General features: G+C 41.2%; 1 protein-coding gene across 2 annotated transcripts in view; it reads left to right on the plus strand.

Annotated features, from left to right (window-relative positions):
• lrch4 (leucine-rich repeats and calponin homology (CH) domain containing 4) overlaps positions 1 to 20825 on the plus strand; it is a 55171-nt gene extending 34346 nt beyond the window's left edge. Inside the window, exons 10-18 of one of the 2 annotated variants that reach the window (XM_030076044.1) lie at positions 1464 to 1616; positions 3693 to 3761; positions 3963 to 4017; positions 4127 to 4190; positions 4403 to 4504; positions 4594 to 4691; positions 6682 to 6819; positions 7255 to 7332; positions 20500 to 20825. In XM_030076044.1, coding sequence (XP_029931904.1) covers positions 1464 to 1616; positions 3693 to 3761; positions 3963 to 4017; positions 4127 to 4190; positions 4403 to 4504; positions 4594 to 4691; positions 6682 to 6819; positions 7255 to 7332; positions 20500 to 20655 — 913 coding nt within the window. In that variant the 3' untranslated portion in view covers positions 20656 to 20825. Of the gene's footprint in view, positions 1 to 1463; positions 1617 to 3692; positions 3762 to 3962; positions 4018 to 4126; positions 4191 to 4402; positions 4505 to 4593; positions 4692 to 6681; positions 6820 to 7254; positions 7333 to 7960; positions 11051 to 20499 lie in introns of those variants that run through there. The other variant, XM_030076043.1, reaches the window with a different exon arrangement.
• The last annotated feature ends 329 nt before the right edge of the window (positions 20826 to 21154 follow it).

Raw genomic sequence — 21154 nt, forward strand, 5'->3', positions numbered from 1 at the left:
AACTGACAATGACATTTTCACGTTTGAAAATCATATGCGTCACATGTTTAATTGTTTTCAGCCTGTTTCTGCGAACGTTTCAGTCTGAATTCAGCACAGGGCTGATTTGGCTGTTCAGGAACTGTGTACACAGGCAGCCGGCCGCAAGATGGATAACTTTTTATCACTTTTTTTCTTTCTCTTTCCCTCCCCTTGTTTTACAAGGTCACTCTTTCAGTGTATTTGAAAAGCTGGGAAAAGTCAATAGACTGCAGTTCCCATTACAGTATTACTCACTTACTGCCGCTCAAACTGAACCAGAGGAGAGCGATGAACTCATGTTTGTAAAGAAACCAGGGTTTGTTGTCCACACTGGTCTGGTAACCGCAGCCCGTCATCAATCTTGACACTCTAATTTGCCCAGTCCTCACATTTATGGTAGATTAGATGAAACTTTAATGAATTCCATGGGGAAACTGGGTCATCACCACAGAGAGCAGCAGAGAAAAAGAAAGTTAGATAAGAAACAAATATAAAGTGCTGAGGGTAATACAAATACTTTATAATAACCTAGAAGGTAATGTCAAGCACAACCCATTCAAGCCAAGAGACACATCAAAGCAAGACGTTAAAATCGGAGAAAATAAGTATTATTCAGATTGTGTGTTTTTTTTCCTACTTACTTTTAAAAATGACGTGATGCAGTGATGCAGACCAATAAGTGAATACAAGAAATAAGCAAAAACTCCAGTCACACTGTAATTGTCCTTTTAATAGTCTCACACACAAGCCCATTTTCATGAGTGTGGTGGATCTTCGGCACCAACTGGGTCAGGAGTTTGGCTGCTGCTGCAGAAGCTCAGCATGCCTCTTTTGTTGTTCTACGATCATTGTTGAAACTTTATTTCCCAGCATTCCTGTTGGCTGGAGGTTATTATGTGGTGCAGGGCCATTGTTTCTGACCTCTGGAGCAATAAGCTGCACGGTCCACCGCTCCACATGTTTATTTTCTTTTTCTTTTTAACTGTAACCTTGCCCACACTCTTGTTATTCAGCTATTGGTCAAACCTTCATAAAGCCTGTCCTTGGCAATTAAAAGGTAGATTTGGAACTGAGTCTGTTCCCTCTGACTGAGGAAATTTAGTTAAGTCGCTGCACAGTCCCCCAGCTGCTCTGCACAGACACTGCTTTACAACAGCGGATGCTCCGACTCACAGCTCTTCCTCCCAGAGTTCTGAAAATAGAATAGAGCGGCTCAAAATGGAAAACCCATCATCCAAAAATCACAAAGCAAACTCATCCACTGTTGTAACCCTTCATGAAAACAATCTAAGCTGCTGAATTAATGATGACTGGGCTTGCGGCACTGTAATCATCAGTCATGTCATCTTTTGAGGTTCTTATTTAGATCACTATTTATAGAATTGCTTTAGAATGATGTAGTTTACTACTATTAATACCCTCCCTCTCTCTCTTCCTGCTAGGTCTAGTCTCCAGGTGGAGCTGGGCCTGCCATCGTCGACCTCCTCATCCCCCTTGTCACCTTCAAGCCCCACCTTGGAGGAAAAGAGGAGGCCAGGCAACCTGCTTATCTGGCAGGAGAGAGAAAGGCAGCAGCAACAGAGGGAGAAGGCCAGGTAGAGGGATGCACGCATGCATTCTAAGGGGCCCTGGGGTGCCCTTGAGAGGGCTCTGGGAGTATTTTAAGGGATTTCAGGAGGATTTGAGTTGGATCCTGGGATCCTTGGCTGACCTGGGAACATTAATTTACTACAACAGAGGAAAAATAGTCTATAGTGGTACACAAAACCCAACGCATTTCAACTAGGGTTGGACTGACATATCAGCTATCAAAAGACAATCAGCTGTGGCTCTTATCAGCTTTAAAAAGCAATATCTTAATCAAAATTGATCTCCATATCAGCTATTTCAGGTCGGAGGATAATTGAGGATAATTAGTGTCAGCCTCAAAAAAACATCATTCCATCCCAGGTTTGAACAAAAAGCTTTCTTAGGACTATACTAGTGATCTTGCATGTTCAGTGTAAAATCTGTGTTTCTGCTAATCTTTTCCAAAGCAAGCAGTTGTATTTTATTACTCAGATGTCATTTTTCCTCCCTTTTATCGAGCCATTGGTTTCCATTCATTCCTCTACAATATGAAAATGAACTTTCAGAGACTTCAAACTTTCTTCACACCAGTATTCAGTCAAAGTAATAAAATCCTCCACATTAGTTTTCCTAAAAGCAGCAGCGCAGTTGTGTTTGGATGACTTGAAATTGGGCTGTAATTATCAGTTTTGTGGTTTACTAAATGGCAACAATTTTGTTAGCCACAGCACAACATCATAAGATGGGCGTTTCAACCAAAAATCCAAATTTGAAAATGGATGGATTTTGATTATATGTTGTGAAAACTTTACTACCCCTGCATGATTTGCAAAATAGTTTTTTGCAGTGTAACATGTGAGTAAAATGTTGGTAAATTTTGGTAAACGGGCCAAACTTTCAAAATCATGTGTATAGTCCTTTAAACAACATCCAGTGTTTGAAATTGGTGAGCTAACACTTTGAGATTTTCATTGATTAGTGTTTTTGATATGTAGTGTAAACACCAAAATGATTTGTTTATGCCAATGAAAAACAGTTGAGAACTTTTGTGATGTGAAATGAGTCATGCGGAGCTTCAGAATCTCACACTCCCAGCTGTTGGTTGAACAGAGCGAAACGGCGTTTAGCTCTGCCTCAGGGAAGCGTGGATGTGTTATGAACCAGCTGTACCAAGACGTCACATGATAAACACAACATGAATGATTGAAAGCATGATTCAGCCATCTTAAAAAAATGTGATATTATTTCACTTCCCCTCCAGCTGTTCTGTAGGACAGTAGTGGTGCTATCTTCCTCTCATTGTTACTGAGTGCTGGATACTGGCTGGATGCTCCAAATGCTAACTGTTAGCCTCCTGCCATTAGGTGGACTTTAGTGGACATTAGGTGGAGTTTGAGTTTAATCATGTGTAGCAGAATTTTTACAGCCTGGAATGATATAATACATGGTGACTCTGGAGAAAGTTATTGTTCTCCAACATGCGTACATGTGTTCAATGAAGAAAACAAATGATAGCAAACTCCAGATAATTACCTCCATCCCTGTGGTGGCTACTGCTCCTCTGTTGTGGAGAGATACAAGAAGAGAAGTTACCAGATCTTTGTGGATATTAACAGGATAAATACAGTTATGAACAATCATTTTAGAAAAACTATCATTCGTGTGCACACTTTTTGGTGATGTTAAATCTTCTTTGAGTGGATTAAGGCAGTTATTTTGAAGAATGTTAGCTGGGGGGAAGTCCAGCTCAATGGCAGGAGGCTAACAGTTAGCATTTGGAGCATCCAGCCAGTATCCAGCACTCAGTAACAATGAGAGGAAGATAGCACCACTGTTGTCCTTCATAACAGCTAGGGGGGAAGTGAAATAAGATTTTTCAAAATGGATGAACTATCCCTTTAAGGGACAGAAAAATTTTAGACTCAGCAGCTGGTTGTCAAAATTTGTGTGGTTGCCTCCAAGTGCACAGATGTTTCTGTGCCAGTCAGAGAGAGCAGCTCTCAGGCCTGTGAAAGGCGGTGCAGTAGAGCTCATGTGGGAGACTCAAGTCTCCTTCATATTTAATTATATGCTCTCCATGTCAAAACTCTCATTTTTTTCAGTTTTCTGAAGTCATCCACCAAAACAGGAAGTCACATGGCCACAGCACCGCAGACGGGAAGTTGCACAGGGTATGGTCCCCAGAACAGAAAATACACACAGTAGAACAAGAAAGGGTGACAAACTTGACCTTGAGTGAACACTCACTTACACTCACTTCCATTTATTCTTGCATTTCCTCAGCCTGTGCCAAATTTAAAGATGGGGGAAGCTTTGGGGTTTGTAAAAGGCTTGGTTTCTTCACTGATTGTGCAATGTGTGTCTCCCCCTAGTGGCAGTTCACCAGAGAACAGTCAATACCACAGTGGCCTGCGGCATCGATGTGCAGTGAGTGGTATCTCTGTTTCAGTAATCTGTGCTGAGTAGGAGGCAGTGCTGGTTGACTGTGCAGTATGCTGCCATTGTTGTACATTTGAAATGTTTCTCTTTTTCCCAGAGTGCTGATCAGATGAGCAGTGTGTCTCTTCCAGCACCTCTTCAACGCTCTGTCAGCAAATCAGGTACAGCACATCTGTTGATTTAACTTTACTAAAGGAACAAATCCAGTATGTGTCCAGGTTATTGTGAAGTGTCAGATATCTCTAAACCTAACTATACTGCGCTATTTATATGAACTAATAAATAATGTCCTGCAGATTAGTTTGCATAGAAATGTGCTGCAGGAAAAGTAAAACTCTTTACACACCTTCAGCATTCACATGTGCTTTTTCAGAAGTCCCGTCCTCACCGAAGACATCCCCCCCACCTGGCCAGGCCCAGAAGCCCAACAGCTTCCTGTTTCGCACTTCCTCCCGCTGCAATGTCAAGACCACAGGTAAACACACAGCACAACACACACACATGTAGAATATCTGTCAGTGCTACAGTGATGAATATGAAAGATCCTGTCCTCATGGTTGTCAGGGCCGAGCTTCAGTCTGGGCGAGTCTGGGCGGAGCGAGTCCCGCACAACGCTGCGCTCTCCAAAGGAAGAGAGACCGGAGGTCATGCAACTACGCAAGGTAACCTATCACATAGTACAGTTTGACTTATAAAGGCCTAATATTGGTCTTTTCTTAAGGATCAGATCACATCCAGTCAGTATCATCCATCTTTGATATGACACTTTGTTTGATTAGATATTGATTGTCTATGGAAAGCCCTTGGAAAGCATGGAAAGTCTTCAGAGACTTGTTGGGGCAGCCTGAGAGTAAAGAGTTGCAGTAATCTAACCTAGAAGTAACAAACATGGACTAGTTTCTTTGCATCTTTTTGAGAAAGGAAGTGTCTAATTTTTGCAATGTTGTGTAGGTGAAAAAAGTCCTTGCAAGTTTGTTTAATGTGGGAGTTAAGTGACAAATCCTGGTCATAACTTCAAGATTCCTTGCGGTGGTGTTAGAGGCCAGTGCGATACTATCTAAGGTAGCTGTATGATTAGATAATGCATTTCTAAGGTGTTTAGGGACTATTACATGAACTTCAGTTTCGTCTGGATTTAGCAGCAGAAAATTGCGAGTCATCCAGCTCTTTATGTCCTCAAGACATGATTGACGTTTGGCTGACTGATTGATTTCATCTGGTTTCACTGAGAGATATAATTGGGTATCAGCTACATAACAATGAAAATTGTGTTTCCTGATATTGTCTAAAGGGAACGTATTCAAGATGAACAGTAAAGGTCCAAGCACAGAACCTTGTAGAACTTCTTGTAGAACTTCTGCACGCATGGAGGATTCATCATTAACATGTACAAATTGAAAGCGATCTGATAGATAGGACTAAACCAGTTTAGTGCTGTGCCTTTAATGCCAATTAAATGTTCCAGTCTCTGTAATGAGATCAGATGGTCAGTGATGTCGAATGCAGCACCAAGATCTAACAGGGCTAGTACAGAGAGAAGTCCTTTGTCAGAAGCAATAAGGTCATTAGTAACTTTCACCAGTGCTGTCTCTGTGCTGTGATGCGCTCTAAATCCTGATTGAAAGTCCTCAAATAGACTATTGTTATGAAGAAAGTCACACAACTGCTTGGCAACTAGTTTCTCAAGGACCTTGGAGAGAAAGGGAAGGTTAGAAATCAGTCTAGTTAAATGAAACACCTGGATCTAAGGCTGATTTTTTTTTTTTTTTTTTAAGAAGAGGTTTAATCACCGCTAGTTTAAAGGAGAGTGATACATAGCCTACTAATTGATTAGTTCAGGGAGGTCGATTGGAGAAAAACAAATCTAAGTATATGTCAGGTTTTACATCCGTAACTAAGATTCCAAGGTTGGAAAATAGGTCACTGTCTAGAAGGGAAGAGACAGTTCATTTTGAGAGTGTCTATAGGAAACCTCCATATAGTAACCTTGTGCCAAGAAGGAAAAAAACCTACTAGGCCTACTTTCACAAATAACTGAAATTACAGACACACACACACACACACACACACACACACACACACACACAAAATGGGTGCTGTGACCTACTTTGGTATCCTATGGAAGTAATGGAGAGATGGGAAAACAGTAATAAGGACTAGATGGTCAGGCAATATCACGCCCAGGGAACTATAAGACCCAACACTCACACACAAAGTTAAATTTTGCTCGAAGCAAAACAGTAAATTGAATGGAATTTCTGTTCTTGCCAATGGTGTCAAATTAGGTATCACAAATCAAGGGATTTTACTGGAAATGGTATCAACTACCAATATTCTGGTATTGTGACATCATGTACCCAAGTATGCATAAGTATGGCTTTCCGCCCTGTTCAGAATACAGCAGAGACATATTGAATACAGAAATACTCAAAACCTGTTATGTTTTCTTAGTGAAAATGGCCAGATTCAGAAGTATTGAATACTGGCATCAAATGTTTGCTGTTGTACTTGTGTGAGTCAGTATCGGCCTTCAGTGAGCTCACCACATGCAGCTCCCAGTCTTCTCTCTGCACCTCTGTTGTCATGAATTTTTCATCAAGTGTTGCACTTGGTTCTTGTTCCCTCTCTCCCTCCGCTTCCTCTTCCCGGCAGACTCTGGAGTCTCGGCTCAAGATCACTTTACCGGAGGATCTTGGTGAGGCACTCTCCAACGGCACCATCCTGTGCCAGCTGGCCAATCAGATCCGACCACGCTCCGTGTCAATCATCCACATTCCATCCCCAGCAGTGGTGAGTCCCGGCACATATGAACTGAGGCCGATGACGACCAAAGACAACAGTCTTATTAAAATTAGTCACTTTTTTTAGGAGTTTGTCACACTAACTTTCTGTTACACCCCCAGAACTAATGATTCCTGTCGTCTTTTCCCTTCAAAAGTCAGTCAGTATTCAAAAACCAAAACAAATTAATATCACCTTTGTACTGGACAGAATCAAACCAGTGGGAATATTTCCACCCAGACAAAGTGAACATTGCTGTTTTTTGAAGAGGGTGATAAGAAAAGTACTGATGTATGTGTCTTGACTGGTAAATTTATTATTAGAAATGAAACTGAATGAGTAATTTTATATATTACTTGTTTCTAAGAATAGTAATAAATCTTCTATAATGTGTTATTACCTGCCTCTGGTTGTCTGATATTGTGTTTGCTCTAACTCTTTCAGCCAAAACTGAGCACAGCAAAGTGCCGGCTCAATGTGGAAAACTTCATCACGGCGTGTCGGAAGCTGGGAGTCCCTGAGGTAAAACTCATCACCAATCACTTCCCCCTTTCTCTTCCCTTTTTGCTCTTCTCATGAACACTTGCTAGAGTTTTTCATATATTTTTACCTCTGTATTTTATGTTGTCATCTTGTAAACAGCCTGATAATGCAGCGTGAGAAAGAAGTACTTTGTCATTTGTCATGTGCTTTAAGCTCATTTGTGTTGCTGTCACTATAGGGTTCGACCGATATGGGTATGACCAAACACTGATACCAGTATTTCAGACTGAGGCTGCTCATAGCTGATATGTTCAGTATGTTTAACTCTGAACATTTTCATGCTAAAACATATCAATTATTCAGCATTACCCTAGTATTATATTTTTGTCAGAGAGGAAAACCCTTTGAAACCAGAGTAAATTCACTTGATTTCCTTCAAAAACATGGCAAAAAGCAGCTGGCAAAATAGCCAAAAAAGAAGAAAAAAAAACCCACCACAGAGCAGCTGACAGTGTCAGCCCTGTTTATCGGTCTAACCCTCATTTGCTCTGTAATTCTACATGCTGTTATATTGCTCTCTTTTTGTTAACTATAGAACTGCCTTGTATTTCACACTGCCTCCATGTTTCCTTCCTTGCATCTTTGCTGTCTGTCCTCTCCCGTCCAGACGGAGGTGTGTGTTTGCTCTGATGTCTTTCTGTGTAAGCTGCCCGCTGTGCTGCGCTGTGTGACGGCCCTGCTGGCCGTGGAGAGGGGGGGGACGGCGGAGGACCCGCCCCGGCTCTCCTCGTCCACATCTTCATCTTCCTCCCCCTCCTCCTCCTCCTCCTCGCTGCTGTCCACAGGCTTCCTGCTCTTCTACTGTGTGGCCATGGCCCTGCTGTACGCCATCTACTGCCACCTCCTCTGCTAGAGGAGCAACAGAGAGCGGCCACACACAAACACATACATGTCTGCGCTTTAACTGGTCTGTACACACACGTCCAAATGTGCCTAAAAGTGTCACGCATGCACACACGCATTTGTAGAGGTTAATAGGGGAATGCAGGCCCAACTCAATACACACACACACACACACACACACACATAGACACACTGAGGAAAGTCAGCTGCTCCCACAGTTGCTATATCAGACAATATGCTGCAAAGTGTGTGTGTGTGTTTGTGTGTGTGTGTGTTCAGTATGCAGAACATCCATAACCCGCAAAGCAGATGTCATAAGAACAAAAGAGTGTGTGTCAAGACTTAACAGCTGTAGCCATATGTGTTAAATCCATGGGAGCTACACACAGCACGCCGCAGAGCACCTTTATAAAGTACACTAGGAAACACGCTACTGGAGCATATAAGCTACAACACATGCCCTTTATTTACAGTTGAACTCTTAACAGACAAAAACATGACGATATATATGAGAGCAGATGAACATTTCAATGCCTTAGCCTTGTTTAGCCTTCACTCTGGAACGCACTGCATGTCTGGAGCACAGTGGTTTTAGCTTTGCCAACATTTCCAAGAAACAGCAGTAATAATCTCACTGGTTGAGCCAAACAGCCACAGGTCAGCTTGAAAGGTATCTTCAGTGTATTAACTTCATATTTCTGCTGATCTTTTCCTAAAGCAAGCAGTTGCATCTCAGAACTCCTGTATCATTTTTCCTTTTATTCAGCCACTGGTTTCCATTCATTCCACTACAATACGAGAATGAACTTTCAGTGACTTCAGACTTTCCTCACACCAGTATTCCGTTTCAGTCAAAAATTCAGAATTGAAAATTGAGGGATTTTGATTATATGTTGTGATCATATGTTGTATCCCCATATGATTTGCAAGATGGTTTGTTGCAGCGTAAAATGTGAGCAGATATTCAAAATCACTGGTATGGTCCGTTCAGAATATTTTGGCCTCCTCTTTTTGTGTCTTTTTCACTGGCCTCCTGTCCAGTTTATTTAGCTCCGCCCACTGAAGTTTGACTCCATCAGGGAGATTATCTGTGCCTCTGAGAAATGTTGGTAGAACTAAAACACTGCATGCCTCTTGTCCTGACAGAGGAAAGCTGTGGAAGTTGGGAGAGACTGAACTGTGAATGTTTTTAGCCTTGTGAAAGATGCAGGTTACTCAGATGTGGAATCTGGATGTTAATGTGATTCAGTTTGACACAGTAATGTCACAATGTGGTGCTGAAATGGTTAGCTGAGACAAAACGATACAGTGCCTCTGAAGACTCAGATCACTCGCACAGACTGCCCTCCTTGTCTGCAATGTTACCTGTGTCCAACAGGGGGCGATGTCGTCACATCCATCAGCCCCCAGCGTCATGTGTCAAAGTGACGGTACAAAACCCTGCAGAGGTTGTGTGTATAAAGTCCTTTTTGCTGTTGTTGGTCACTTAGACCGGCTTACTTTGCTTCATGTCTGTATAAATGTACAACTAATTAAATTATTGTTTGTTTGTTTTTTTAATTTATTTTGGATTATGTTTTGTTTTTTGTTGTTTGTTGCTTGGTGAAAGAGCAGAGGTCTGCTGTGTGCCACATAGAGTTAATGCCTCCCGTAGCCTTCTTCAATCAATGTAACCAACTTAAATTACAAGCACAGGTGAATTGGATTTAGTCAATATTCAATTATTTAGAGTTAAAATAACATTGATTGTTTAAAAGTTTTATCTTTCGCTGTGTTAAATAATTGATTCCCTGGAGGCTGAGTTTAATAGTGCATCAAATGGCCTCTGCTTATTCCACCACATTCTGTGTCTTGCTTATTGCTCAGAGGAGGTCAATGTCTGTGCAACAAGGGATCTATTGGGGTAACTAACATTTGATTATAACACTCTCAAGCAGGGTTTGACTGATGGGCTATTGGAAGGCTGATGCACTGAGGCTGCAGAGAGCCAATATTTTTAGCAGAGATTCAATATCTTAAAATTTAACTATTTTCACAGCCACATCATTTCAAAATGTTCCTGCAAGAACTTTATTCTTGTCAGAGTGGGAAAAGCCTCAGAAGGAGAATGAGGACTATATGATGCTAAAACTCTCCACTGCAACTCAGTTCTTTTGGAGTTGGCAGCTGTGACCCACCCCACATGTTTAAATAAAGAATTCACTTTAAATCTCATATTCAAATAGACGACACTTGAGTGGCCGATATGAGACAAGTCACGAAAAACCATTGAGATACTTGGATATCGGTTTGACCTTGCTCTCCAGTCACCCAAGCAGGACTTCTTCTCCTCTTCTAAAGTCATTTTGTTGAAGGGACAGTTTATATTTTAAACCCAGACACCTGAAGTTCACAGGTGCCCCCGTCCCACATCATACTGTATGAGGCTTACAGCACACTGGCCATCAGTGAGCGCTCTGTCATGTTCACTGTCCACATCCACGCTATTGCCTACCAGTAGAAATGGTCACTGTAAAAAAAAATCCACTTGTCTGCTATAACTTTTTTTTTCCAGTCTAACACCTTTAAAAAATACCTGCTGTTACAATGGAATTTAAACTGCTTCAAAAATCAAATCAAAATGTATATTTTATAAAAGTGAAACTGGATAAGCACCGTAATTCATCCACTGGCTTAGACCAAACTATATTCTTAAAAGATGTTACCAGAAAAAAAAAAAAAAAAATCTGTTGTATTTTATAATATTTATACAATACCCTTGTATTTAATGAGAATAATTTTTGAGTTTATACAAATCTATATGTAAAGTTTTGGGGTCTTTTTTTCCTCTTTCTGTAAAGAAATTATTAAAAAAGGAAAAGCCACTTTGACAATTATGTTGTTTGTCTGCTTGTGTGTTTGTCTGCCGTTGTGCTCTTGCTTATTGTAAAGCAGCCAAAGATTTCAACTGTACACAGGGCATCTGCAAGTGCTCAGAAAGTCACTCAGTCTTAAATATGATCTCAATTTAAGGCCTTTCAAAGTTCTTATCAACCAAGTCAGACAGTCCAGTTAAGTGTCTCTAATTTTTCCATTAATTTTTTTTTTAAGTCAGAGTTAGAAATCACTTCAACTTCTCGGTGTCATTTCTTATTTTCTCATCCACAGTTTTGCAACTGGGATCTGCTATTTACAACCAAAACAGATAAATTGCTCTTAAAGGAACAGTTCACCCATTTTTTGAAGAAAAAAAAAACCTGACATTATTTCACTCCCCATCCCAGCTGCTTTGTAGAACAGTAGTGGTGCAATCAAAATCAACTTTTTTTGTGGCTTGAGTTTTGAGGCAGTTATTTTTAACACTGTTAGCTGGGGGGGAAGTCCAGCTCAATGGCGGGAAGCTAACAGTTAGCATTTGGAGCGTCCAGCTAGTATCCAGCACTCAGTAACAATGAGAGGATTTTTTTTTTTTTTTTTTTTTACTTCTCTAGATCTTTTACTGATATACTTTTTGATTATGATTTTGTTTTTACTACTATTGCTAGTACTTCTATTGCTATTTTCCTGATTTTTTTGTTTTGTTTTTATTTGCAGTGTATAAAATGGACACTGTATACATAGAACCTTTATTCTCTTAAATTAAAGTAACATTTTAAATAAAATAAGAGGAGGATAGCACCTCTACTGTCCTACGTAACAGCCAGGCAAATATAAAGACCTCCCTTTAAAAATCCTTTGAAATTCAAACTCCAACTAGCATGAAAAAGGCCTTAGAAAGTCTTGACTTTGGCTTTGAGCAGTGTGCAGATCCCCTGTGCCCTGCGCTTTAACCTCAGAAGCTCCTCTGTGCTCTCCAAACAGCAGGTTTGCCGAGGTAAATTCTAGCTGCCCTGCCTTGGAGGAGGTGAGTTTGTTCAGCCAAGGTCGAGGTAATGGCCCAGCTCGGCCTGGAGGTTTGTACTGCCGCATTCGGAGCGGGCTCACTCCATAAATTGTGCTGTGTTGCCTTTCTGCTTTTTCCAGTCTGCATCAGCTCATCCTCCACCCTCCTCTTCATACACACGGCAGAGGTAGGAGAGTGTGTTAGGAAGTTGTGGGTATAAATGACTCGCATTATTCTGTAACTCTTACAATCTGCCCATGTGGATCTCTGGGACTAAATCTGATTAAACGGGGTCAGTCAATCCATGGCCTTGAGCATTTAACACAAAAATGCACTATACGACGGGTCTACTTTCACCTGTTTCATCACATTCAATGGTCTTTTACTGTGCATACAGTTGAATGACATTTCATGAAACCGGGTAAAATGAGATGCAAGGATCAGGTCACTGATACGGTCAGTGTATTTGCAGATGTAATTGGTGCCTTGCTCCAGCGCTCAGCCTGAATATGACTTGAGGTCTACTGGGTTCCTTTATTATCTCTGAACCATTTACTCAGACAGATTGGAGTTTTACTTGTGAAAGCATTTCTTGGAGGCAGAACTGCTCTGTAGGCAGAAATAATCTCATTGGTTGAGTTAAATCTCAATGTGCAGGGCCAAAGAGCCACCGCTAAAAGTGAAACCAAAACCTAGAGAGAGAAAAATGCGGGACCACAGGCCTTTACTGCAGCAAGACGAAAAGAAATAAACCAATAAATGATAAATCAGTCAAATTAAATATAATGAGAGGAGTAGACCTACAGTCTTCGTGGGCATCAGCTGCAGTGGTGGCCATTTGCTAAGCAGTACAATATCTAGTGCTAGTGGAGTTAAATGCTACAAAATGAACATCACTGTTAATGTCCCAGTGTTTACAAGTAGTGCCTATAATGTCTATAATAATGTATAATAACAATGGTCATAATGAAGACAAAATTACAGGCTTACAGGCAAACCGTGGTTTTAAAATCATGACACTTGCAAAGGATTTCTTTGTGGTGATGTTTGGCTGCATACCCAGCAGGAGGGAAAAGCCTTTTTCCTCCCTGAAGGATTCCAGGTTTCATTTAACTAAAGTCAAAAACGTGTATCTTCTTTAATGACATTTGCAAATTTTCTGTAATTCACAAAAAAAAAGCAGCTGATTTCCTGAAAAAGCCCTATTTTAGCATCAAGAGCAGTTTCAAATACTCAAAGGCCACCTTTACATCCAGATATGGGTTTGACCTGATCACATTCACACCTGGCATTGTCCAAGCTCAGATCCAAGAGACATCCGATTACTCTGTTCAGGTCAAACAACTGAACGTCAAATCCTCTTGTTTCCACGGGTTCAAATAAGAAGAGAAAGAAAGAAAAAAAAACAAGGTAGCTATTCATAAAGCCAAGCTATTGCATAGACTTTTTTGGACTCTCTGGACGTCAGGAAGCTGTCTTCGACAACAGGAACGTGAAAGACGAAAGCAGAGAATGCTGTTTCATGCACCTGCTTTTACTCCAGTTGTGGCTGGTAGCACCACTGTCCGGAGGATGATCTGGATGATGGAATGTAGTCAAGACTGGGGGAAGAGGATAGTGATGGGCACCTTTACTGAGTGTCAAACGTTTGATTTTATTTTGCCAAAGACTGTAGCCAATTTTATCCAGGAGAGACATGCACTTGTGCTCGGCCATACACTTGGAAACGAGGGTCGCGGTGACACTTTGGCCCATTTCCACCTGCAATTAAAATCCATCCCTGCTGAACCGATCAACAAGCTGACAACACTAAGGACAGGTGTGAACAGCACCCAGTGTGTCCTCAATGCATCTTGAGCTCTGATCACTCAGGTCACATTCAGTGGTGACCTGGGATGCTTTTGTCTGCATCGCATTTGAGGTGTAAACACACACGTGCCCCAGGACGCATTGAGGAACGTCAGTCCATCCTCACCTGCCGTCCTCACGCCGGCTAGACCGTCATTTTTCCAACAGAAAAAAAATATTCCACCTGACAGCCCAGTGCAGCTGAACTGTCAGCTGATGGATCAAATGCAAACTGAAGTGCAGGTCGGCTATAAAGCAGCTGGTTAATGAATAAAACACAAACTGTCAGAAGGAGCTCAGCTCCCCTTCAGAAGGCATGAGCTCCGCTAAAGACATGATTTGAGATTATCTATATGTATTGACTCTATATGCAGGCTTTTTCCTCCATATAAAATTCAGACTTGCTGCCTTGCTAAAATAAACACATTTTTTCTAACCCTAAATGCAATTGAATAACTAAATATTACAGGCCACAGCACTGCAGTTGCTACAGGAATACTACAGAAATGTTAAAGGTTGATTTATCCACCCGACTGGAGAACCCATCCCTCTCAGGCCCTCTGGAATAATTAAATAATCTGAGCCTGAACGTGATCGGTTAGAGCCTGTAATAACTCACAGATGTGAAATATGTCTTAGCACATTATAACGAGGTTGGAGTGAGCAACGATGTCTCCTTTTGCTAAATGTCTGTTTTGTGTTAAATGCAGCAACAGCAACCACACAGCAAGCACCTCTATCTGTACTTTAAGGTCGCTGCAAAGCCACCACATCAGTTTGCCAAGAGGAGACAGGCTCTGAAATGTTGTGGAGGGATTTGGAGAAAGGTGGGGGTTCCCACAATGCAGGGGGGAAATATATAATAGTTGTTGCTGTTGCATATGGATTGGAGGCGCATGTCCATTTACACTTATGTGGTCACCTTGCGTCCCTGAGCAGCTCTGGAGGTGCTTTGGGCGATCAAATCACAATCTATTTTCAATGCGTCTTCGGTGCATTTCTGTCCAATTGCAATCTGATCCCCCAAAGCACATTTTAATGCAAGTTGTAAAGGGGGTCATTGTGGCCCCCTGAGGGTGGCCCAGATATTCTTGTAGATGAAATATGGAGTCATGTCATTTGTCTCTGATTTTTGAGCATTTTCAGATTTGAAACGCCCTGGCATTAGCTACAGGTGCACTCCACTTGGACGTGCCCCTCACCAAATCTGATGTAGTGGTGAGTGGAAACTTTTTAAAAGGAGTGTAGGCAGAGCTGCAGGAGATACTTTTAGCTGTAGCTGTGAAAACAAAACCCATTCACCATTATTGGCTCTTCATCAAAACCATAATGATCTTTCTGCCTCTGCAAGCATTATGATCCAAAGACAGTTACTGTGCTTGCATGCACAAATTCACATAATTGTGAGTCACTGGCATTCAGAAGGAAACTGGGTAACATGTTAGAGTGTGGATTGGGCTCTATGTTTTTGTCTGAACCCGATTTCAACCCCCCCTTTTTTTTTTTTTTTGCGTCTGAACCTGACCCGAGCCCCAGATTTTGCTTGTCCTTGTCGCTAGGTTACGTTTTCCACCTGAAATAGCCAGCGTCGTCATGTGAACTCCAACACTGTACAGGAAATTGCCCCGAGCAGACAGTTTCACTACTATAACGCTGACATTCTTCAATGAATGTGGAGCAGAACGTTTTTCCGTTTATTGTGTTTCCTTATGTCCTCTCTCCTCCTGCACGTGCGGTTTCTCCTGGAGAAATCCAGCTGCCTTGTATCAGTTGCTCTTTATCTTTTATCCTGAACATGGAAATTGGCTGTCTTATTTACACGGCATTTGGGAATTCAACCTACGGCAGGCGCATAACCCAATTACTAAAGTGATTTTAAACACACCGAATGTCACAGTGATTCAGTGTATGTGTTGTGTGGTCAGGTTGGTAAAACTGGTGTGTGCCGGTCAGGTTTTGGAGCGCACCCAGTCATTGTGGAAGAGATCTTAAACCCACGTGCATCTAAAATCCAGCTACAATGGCTCTTTTCAGTTGAGCCATGTACAGGTGTTCAGTTCTCTGTTCAGTTAGTTATTTAAGATTCTGCTCATTTGGCTGACAACATTTTAATTACAAATTGTACCACGCTGGGAGTTCCAGCATTTATAATTTTTTTTTTGCTGATAATTTTCCATAGGTGAACAGAGAGGCTGCATTTTATTGCGGGCAGATTTGATGGTTTAAAAAATGCCCAGGAAGCTGGGGTGCCTCTCATCTATGACACTGCGTGGCCTTGTTGACTCTTCCACATCTGAAACTGATCATATAAAGGAGAAATTAAAGAGATTCTCCTAATTCCTTCAGACTAATTTATGACATTTGGACATATATGATGTCTAAATGTCACAATCAATGAAAAAATGCTGACAGCTAAAACTTTGTCCACACCCATGATGACCCAGTCACACACACACACAGAGCTGCAGGGATTATTCTCCTCTTAAAGTAGCAATGACATGACTTGTTCAACTTGTTGCCATGACAAAGTATTCACCTATTGGAATAACATTCAAAAATCCCATAGGCCTTAGAGGTGATATCATCATTTGTCTCTGGTTTTCAAGACTTCCAGATGAAATCAAAGCTAAAGGACAAACATTTTTTCAAAACCTGAACACTATCAGTGCAGTTATAAAAAACAAACAGCTGAGTGGTTAACACTGCAGTGGTGTTGTAGTGACTCTACTCCTCCTTATACTCCTGTTGTTGTCCTTGAACAAAGAAACTAGATCAAACACACACACACACACAAAAGGAAATTTCACAGACTGTGACAGGGGTGATGATGTGGAAAATTTCATGGATTTCTCCCACAGAGGAAGTGTGTTGGATCAGGAATTCCATATTTGGGCGACCGTTTGTAGTCAGGCGGTTGAGGTCTGTAAAGGCTTTTGTTTTGCGCCTTGATTTGCCTGCTTTCTACATATATCCAAGGCAAAGTGGAAATGCATCTTTTTTGATGGGTTTTCATTTCAGGCCCCGAGGCAGTAAAAACTAGAACATTTGACGGTGTGTGTGTGTGTGTGTGTGTGTGTGTGTGTGTGTGAGAGTGTGTGCACTTTGGGTTTCCACTGTAGATGAGATTGAAATGACATGCTGTGGTAGAGAGTGGCATAGAGCCGGCATGATACAGTAATTGCTTAACTCTTTCACCAGTCTGCTGCCCTTTCTGTTCACACATTCAGTTTGAGCTGAGACACAAACCTAAGAACAAAACCTGAGAGACCAAGGAGTAGAAAAACAGACAAACACTTGGTTGATGGCTAACAGGAACATTTGGCTGCACCTCAGTATTTTGTTCACGTGTGTAGATTTCAGGAGGGACACCACCACCCCCACCCACCCAATGGTGACATAACAGCCTGCCAATACATGTCAAATAAATATCAGCATGTCAGTCTTTGATCTATGATGAATCAATCAATAATACAACGAGAAAAGAAAATACAGAATGAGTACTGCATTTTAACAGTTTGACCTTTGAATGCAGGTGACGTCACATTATGTAAGTTATAAGAATATTTTCTTTTTTTCCCTTGTTTTTTTAAATTATGCAATTTACTATGACAGCAATGTAGGGACGGCCAATGTAGGCAGATAAAAGAGCCAGTGGAGGGAGGGAGTAATAGTCCAAGTAAAAAAACTCAGAATTTCCGAGATTAAAGTTGTAAATTTACAATAAAAAAACTGTCTGAAATTCTGAGATTAAAGTCAGAATGTATGAGGAAAAAAAACTTGAAAATTGATGAGAAAAAAAACAAAAAACAAAAAAATTCTGACATTAAAATATCAAATTTATGCGGGAAAAAAAGCCCAGAATCACAATATTCTCATCAGCATCTGGACTTTGAAGAGACACTGCTGTGACTTGGGCCGATTCAGAAGAAAAGAATATTATCAGAGATTATGTGGGAATTGAAACCTACATTGCTGGTGTTGTTTTTCTACAACTGAGCTAGACAGGAAACTGACGGGAAGCGGCAGGACTACTGGCTGGAGGTGAATGAAGCATTGAAATGCTGATCAGCTCCAAGTCTTAACATAAACTGGACTGCTGATCACGGTGATGCACACTGTAAACACTCTGTGATAACAGTACATGTCAGATAGGCAGCGCCGGACTGCATACCAATCCTGTTTTCCGCATCACTGTTGCACAAAAAGATAGAGCTCCACTCTCCAGTTAACTGAAAGTTAATTGAATCGACTGTTTTCATCCCCGCTGCTGCTGTATTGGATTCCAGTCCTGCCGCAGATACTGGGCAATCAAGAGAGCCACTGACAGGGACTATTTGTGGGAGAAAGATTGCTGTGTTTTTCTTGGAAAAGGAATGGGCACTACAGAGGAAACACTTCTGCTGTGGAATTTCTCACGGTCATTACTTCAGCACAGCGATTACATAGCTTCATTCCACCCATCGTTCAGCTGCTTTTCTGTTGTAGTGTAGACAATTAGACAAGTCCATGTTTATCTTGTATTTTGACAAAAGTCAGAGTGATAAACTGGAGGTGATCCAGTCTTTTGTTAAACATGAAGTTCTGTCAGTGTGGGCCATCCCTGATATGATGGATTTTTTGATCACATATTATATAACTAGAGTGATAGTTCACCTCTTTTGAAGACATGATATTAAGGTGGTTATTTTTCAGAATATTAGCTGGGGGGAACTCCACTTCAATGGCAGAGGACTAAAAGTTAGCATTTGGAGCATCCAGCCAGTATCCAGCACTCAGTAACAATGAGAGGAAGAAACAGATAAGAATATCACATTTCTCAAAATGAACTAACCCTTCAACACTGAGAGCAGAAGCTGATTCATCATCATGGCAACAGAAATGCTGCCTGACACACTGCCACATGAAACGTTTGCATTCATAAGTTGCAATAGTCAAGACACTGTCATCAAGTTCAGAAAGACTGAATTGAAGATGAATGTCTGGAGGCTGCTTTGGAGTCATTTTGACACACAGTGTTGGAGGATTAGCACTTAAAGGAACACTATGCAAAACCGTCACAGGCTGACTGAAGTGAGGACCCTTTAGACTCAACTGACGAAAACAGAGAAACGCCAGCTGACGGGAACGGGGTCCAACAATGAGGACCATGAACTCTAGCACCGGATGACATGCTCATTGCAGTTTTCCCTCCAGTTGAGTCTAATGGTGTTCAGACCGACTGCGAAGTGAATATTCGCAAATACAGCCACAAATTTGTCGCTTGAGTTAAAACATTTCAGCTCATGCAAAAACACAAAATTTGCTTCATTTGTGTACTCACAGGAGCTACAATTAATGTCAGTTGTGACGCCTGGCACCAATTCTCATCTATTTATGCCTTTGTGTCTGGTCTGAACACACTGTCAAACAAACAGTTCAGTCGCCCACTGGCTTTTTTTCACAGAGCACCTTTAAAGTCATGTTCACTAAGGTTGAAACGTGGACCATGTAGAATCAACTACAATACAATCCTGTCATACAATCCTGCAGACTCCTGTAATGAGAACCATGCAGATGTGCCTCTAAATCACATCCACGTCCACTGTTTGACTGGTTCTATATGGTCCACAATCCAGCCATAGAGGGTGACGCTTTCATTTATCCTACAGTTTACGATAAAGCCATGTGGTTAACTTAAAGGAATACTCCAAAATCCCCTTTTTCTGACAACCCCAGACTGAGACCAGATGTTGGACCTCTGTATGTCCAGTGGTTCAGATCCTGTGGGTAGCAGTTCCTGTTAGTTTAGCATAAAGACTTGAAGTCTATGGGAGTCATTTGAAACACACGTTTATTTAAAAAAAAATGAGTGTTTTCAGGAGAAGTTAAACAGTGGAATTATGACCACTGAACACACGTATCCTTCCACCAATCTCTGAAGATGTAAGAAGATCCGGCGCAATTCAACTTCTGTCTTCATTATAAATATCAGTAACACTGACAGAAGTAATCCAGTGCTGGTAACTATTAGGAATCAAATATATTTTTATAGCATTTTTTGTAGCCCCATTGTCCACAATAAATTCTAGTCTTTTAAGCAAGTGCTCAGCACTGCCCCCGATGGACAAAATACTGTACTGCACTGCAGGAAACTGGTGGCTGTCTCTCTCGATTTGCTTGGGAACTACTGTACAGTGTTTGTTGTGTCTTCTTTTGTGGGAGCACAGTCTCAGTTGGACAAAACAAAGAAAAAGAATGAAAAATGTAATAAAGAACATGTATAAAAAAAAAAAAACCATAGCCTATATTTTACAACAACATATTCACCTTTACTTGCAGGGAGTCTTAATAAAATGCCAGGTTAAGGTCTTGCCATTAGATATCTCATGTAGTATTAATCATCTCTACAACAAGTACTGCATGTAATCATCCAAAGTTCATTATATCTATCATTATTTCAGATTCAAGCTGGGCTACACTGACTTTTAATAAAAGCCCTGTATTGGCTCCGTATGTCAGTCTAACCTAGAGTCATTTTTGTTTCTGCATGAGGTGAATGTGTATTCCTCCATTCCCTTCTACCTCTCTGACCTCCCTCTTCCCTCCCTTCCCAGGACTCTGTGTGTCCACCAACGCTCATTTTGGAGGATGAGGGTCTGAGTCGGCTGGCCCAGATGGTCCAGGCGCTGGTGGAGCTGCCCCCCCGCCGCCAGGCCCTGCTGGACTTCCAGGCAGGAAACTCCTTAGCTGACAGCTCAGCACCCTGCTAGTCCTGCATACCTATACCTAACAGTATCATATGAAAAGACAGTGACCACCCAGTCAGTGTTTGTTTTTGTAGTGCTTCATATTTGATTTGTTATTGTCATGTTGTATTTAGTTTTCAGCATACTATATACATTTTCCAAATTGTAAACCTGAACTGCATCTACTGTAAATGACTGAAAAGCTTTGGAACTGTGTCGTCTTTTTGTCACTCATGAAAATGGATTTGATTAGGTGAGACTTTAGTGAGAGAACTGGATTGTTGTAGCAGCTACATAACAGCGCTATGATGCAGAAAACGAGAATATAATGTAATAAAAAAAGAGCAAATGGGGGTTAGACAGAGCCATAGTAAAATGACAGTGCCACCAAAAATGCCATTAAGAAGAAATGAATGGCAATATGCCTAGCAAATATGAAGCAGCAGCAGTTAAATTTCAATTTACTGAAAGAAAAAGGCAATGTGCATCATGGGAAACGTGGAAAACTATTCAAATGAAATAA

Source organism: Myripristis murdjan, chromosome 18 (assembly GCF_902150065.1).
Source record: "Myripristis murdjan chromosome 18, fMyrMur1.1, whole genome shotgun sequence".
Lineage (NCBI taxonomy): Eukaryota > Metazoa > Chordata > Actinopteri > Holocentriformes > Holocentridae > Myripristis > Myripristis murdjan.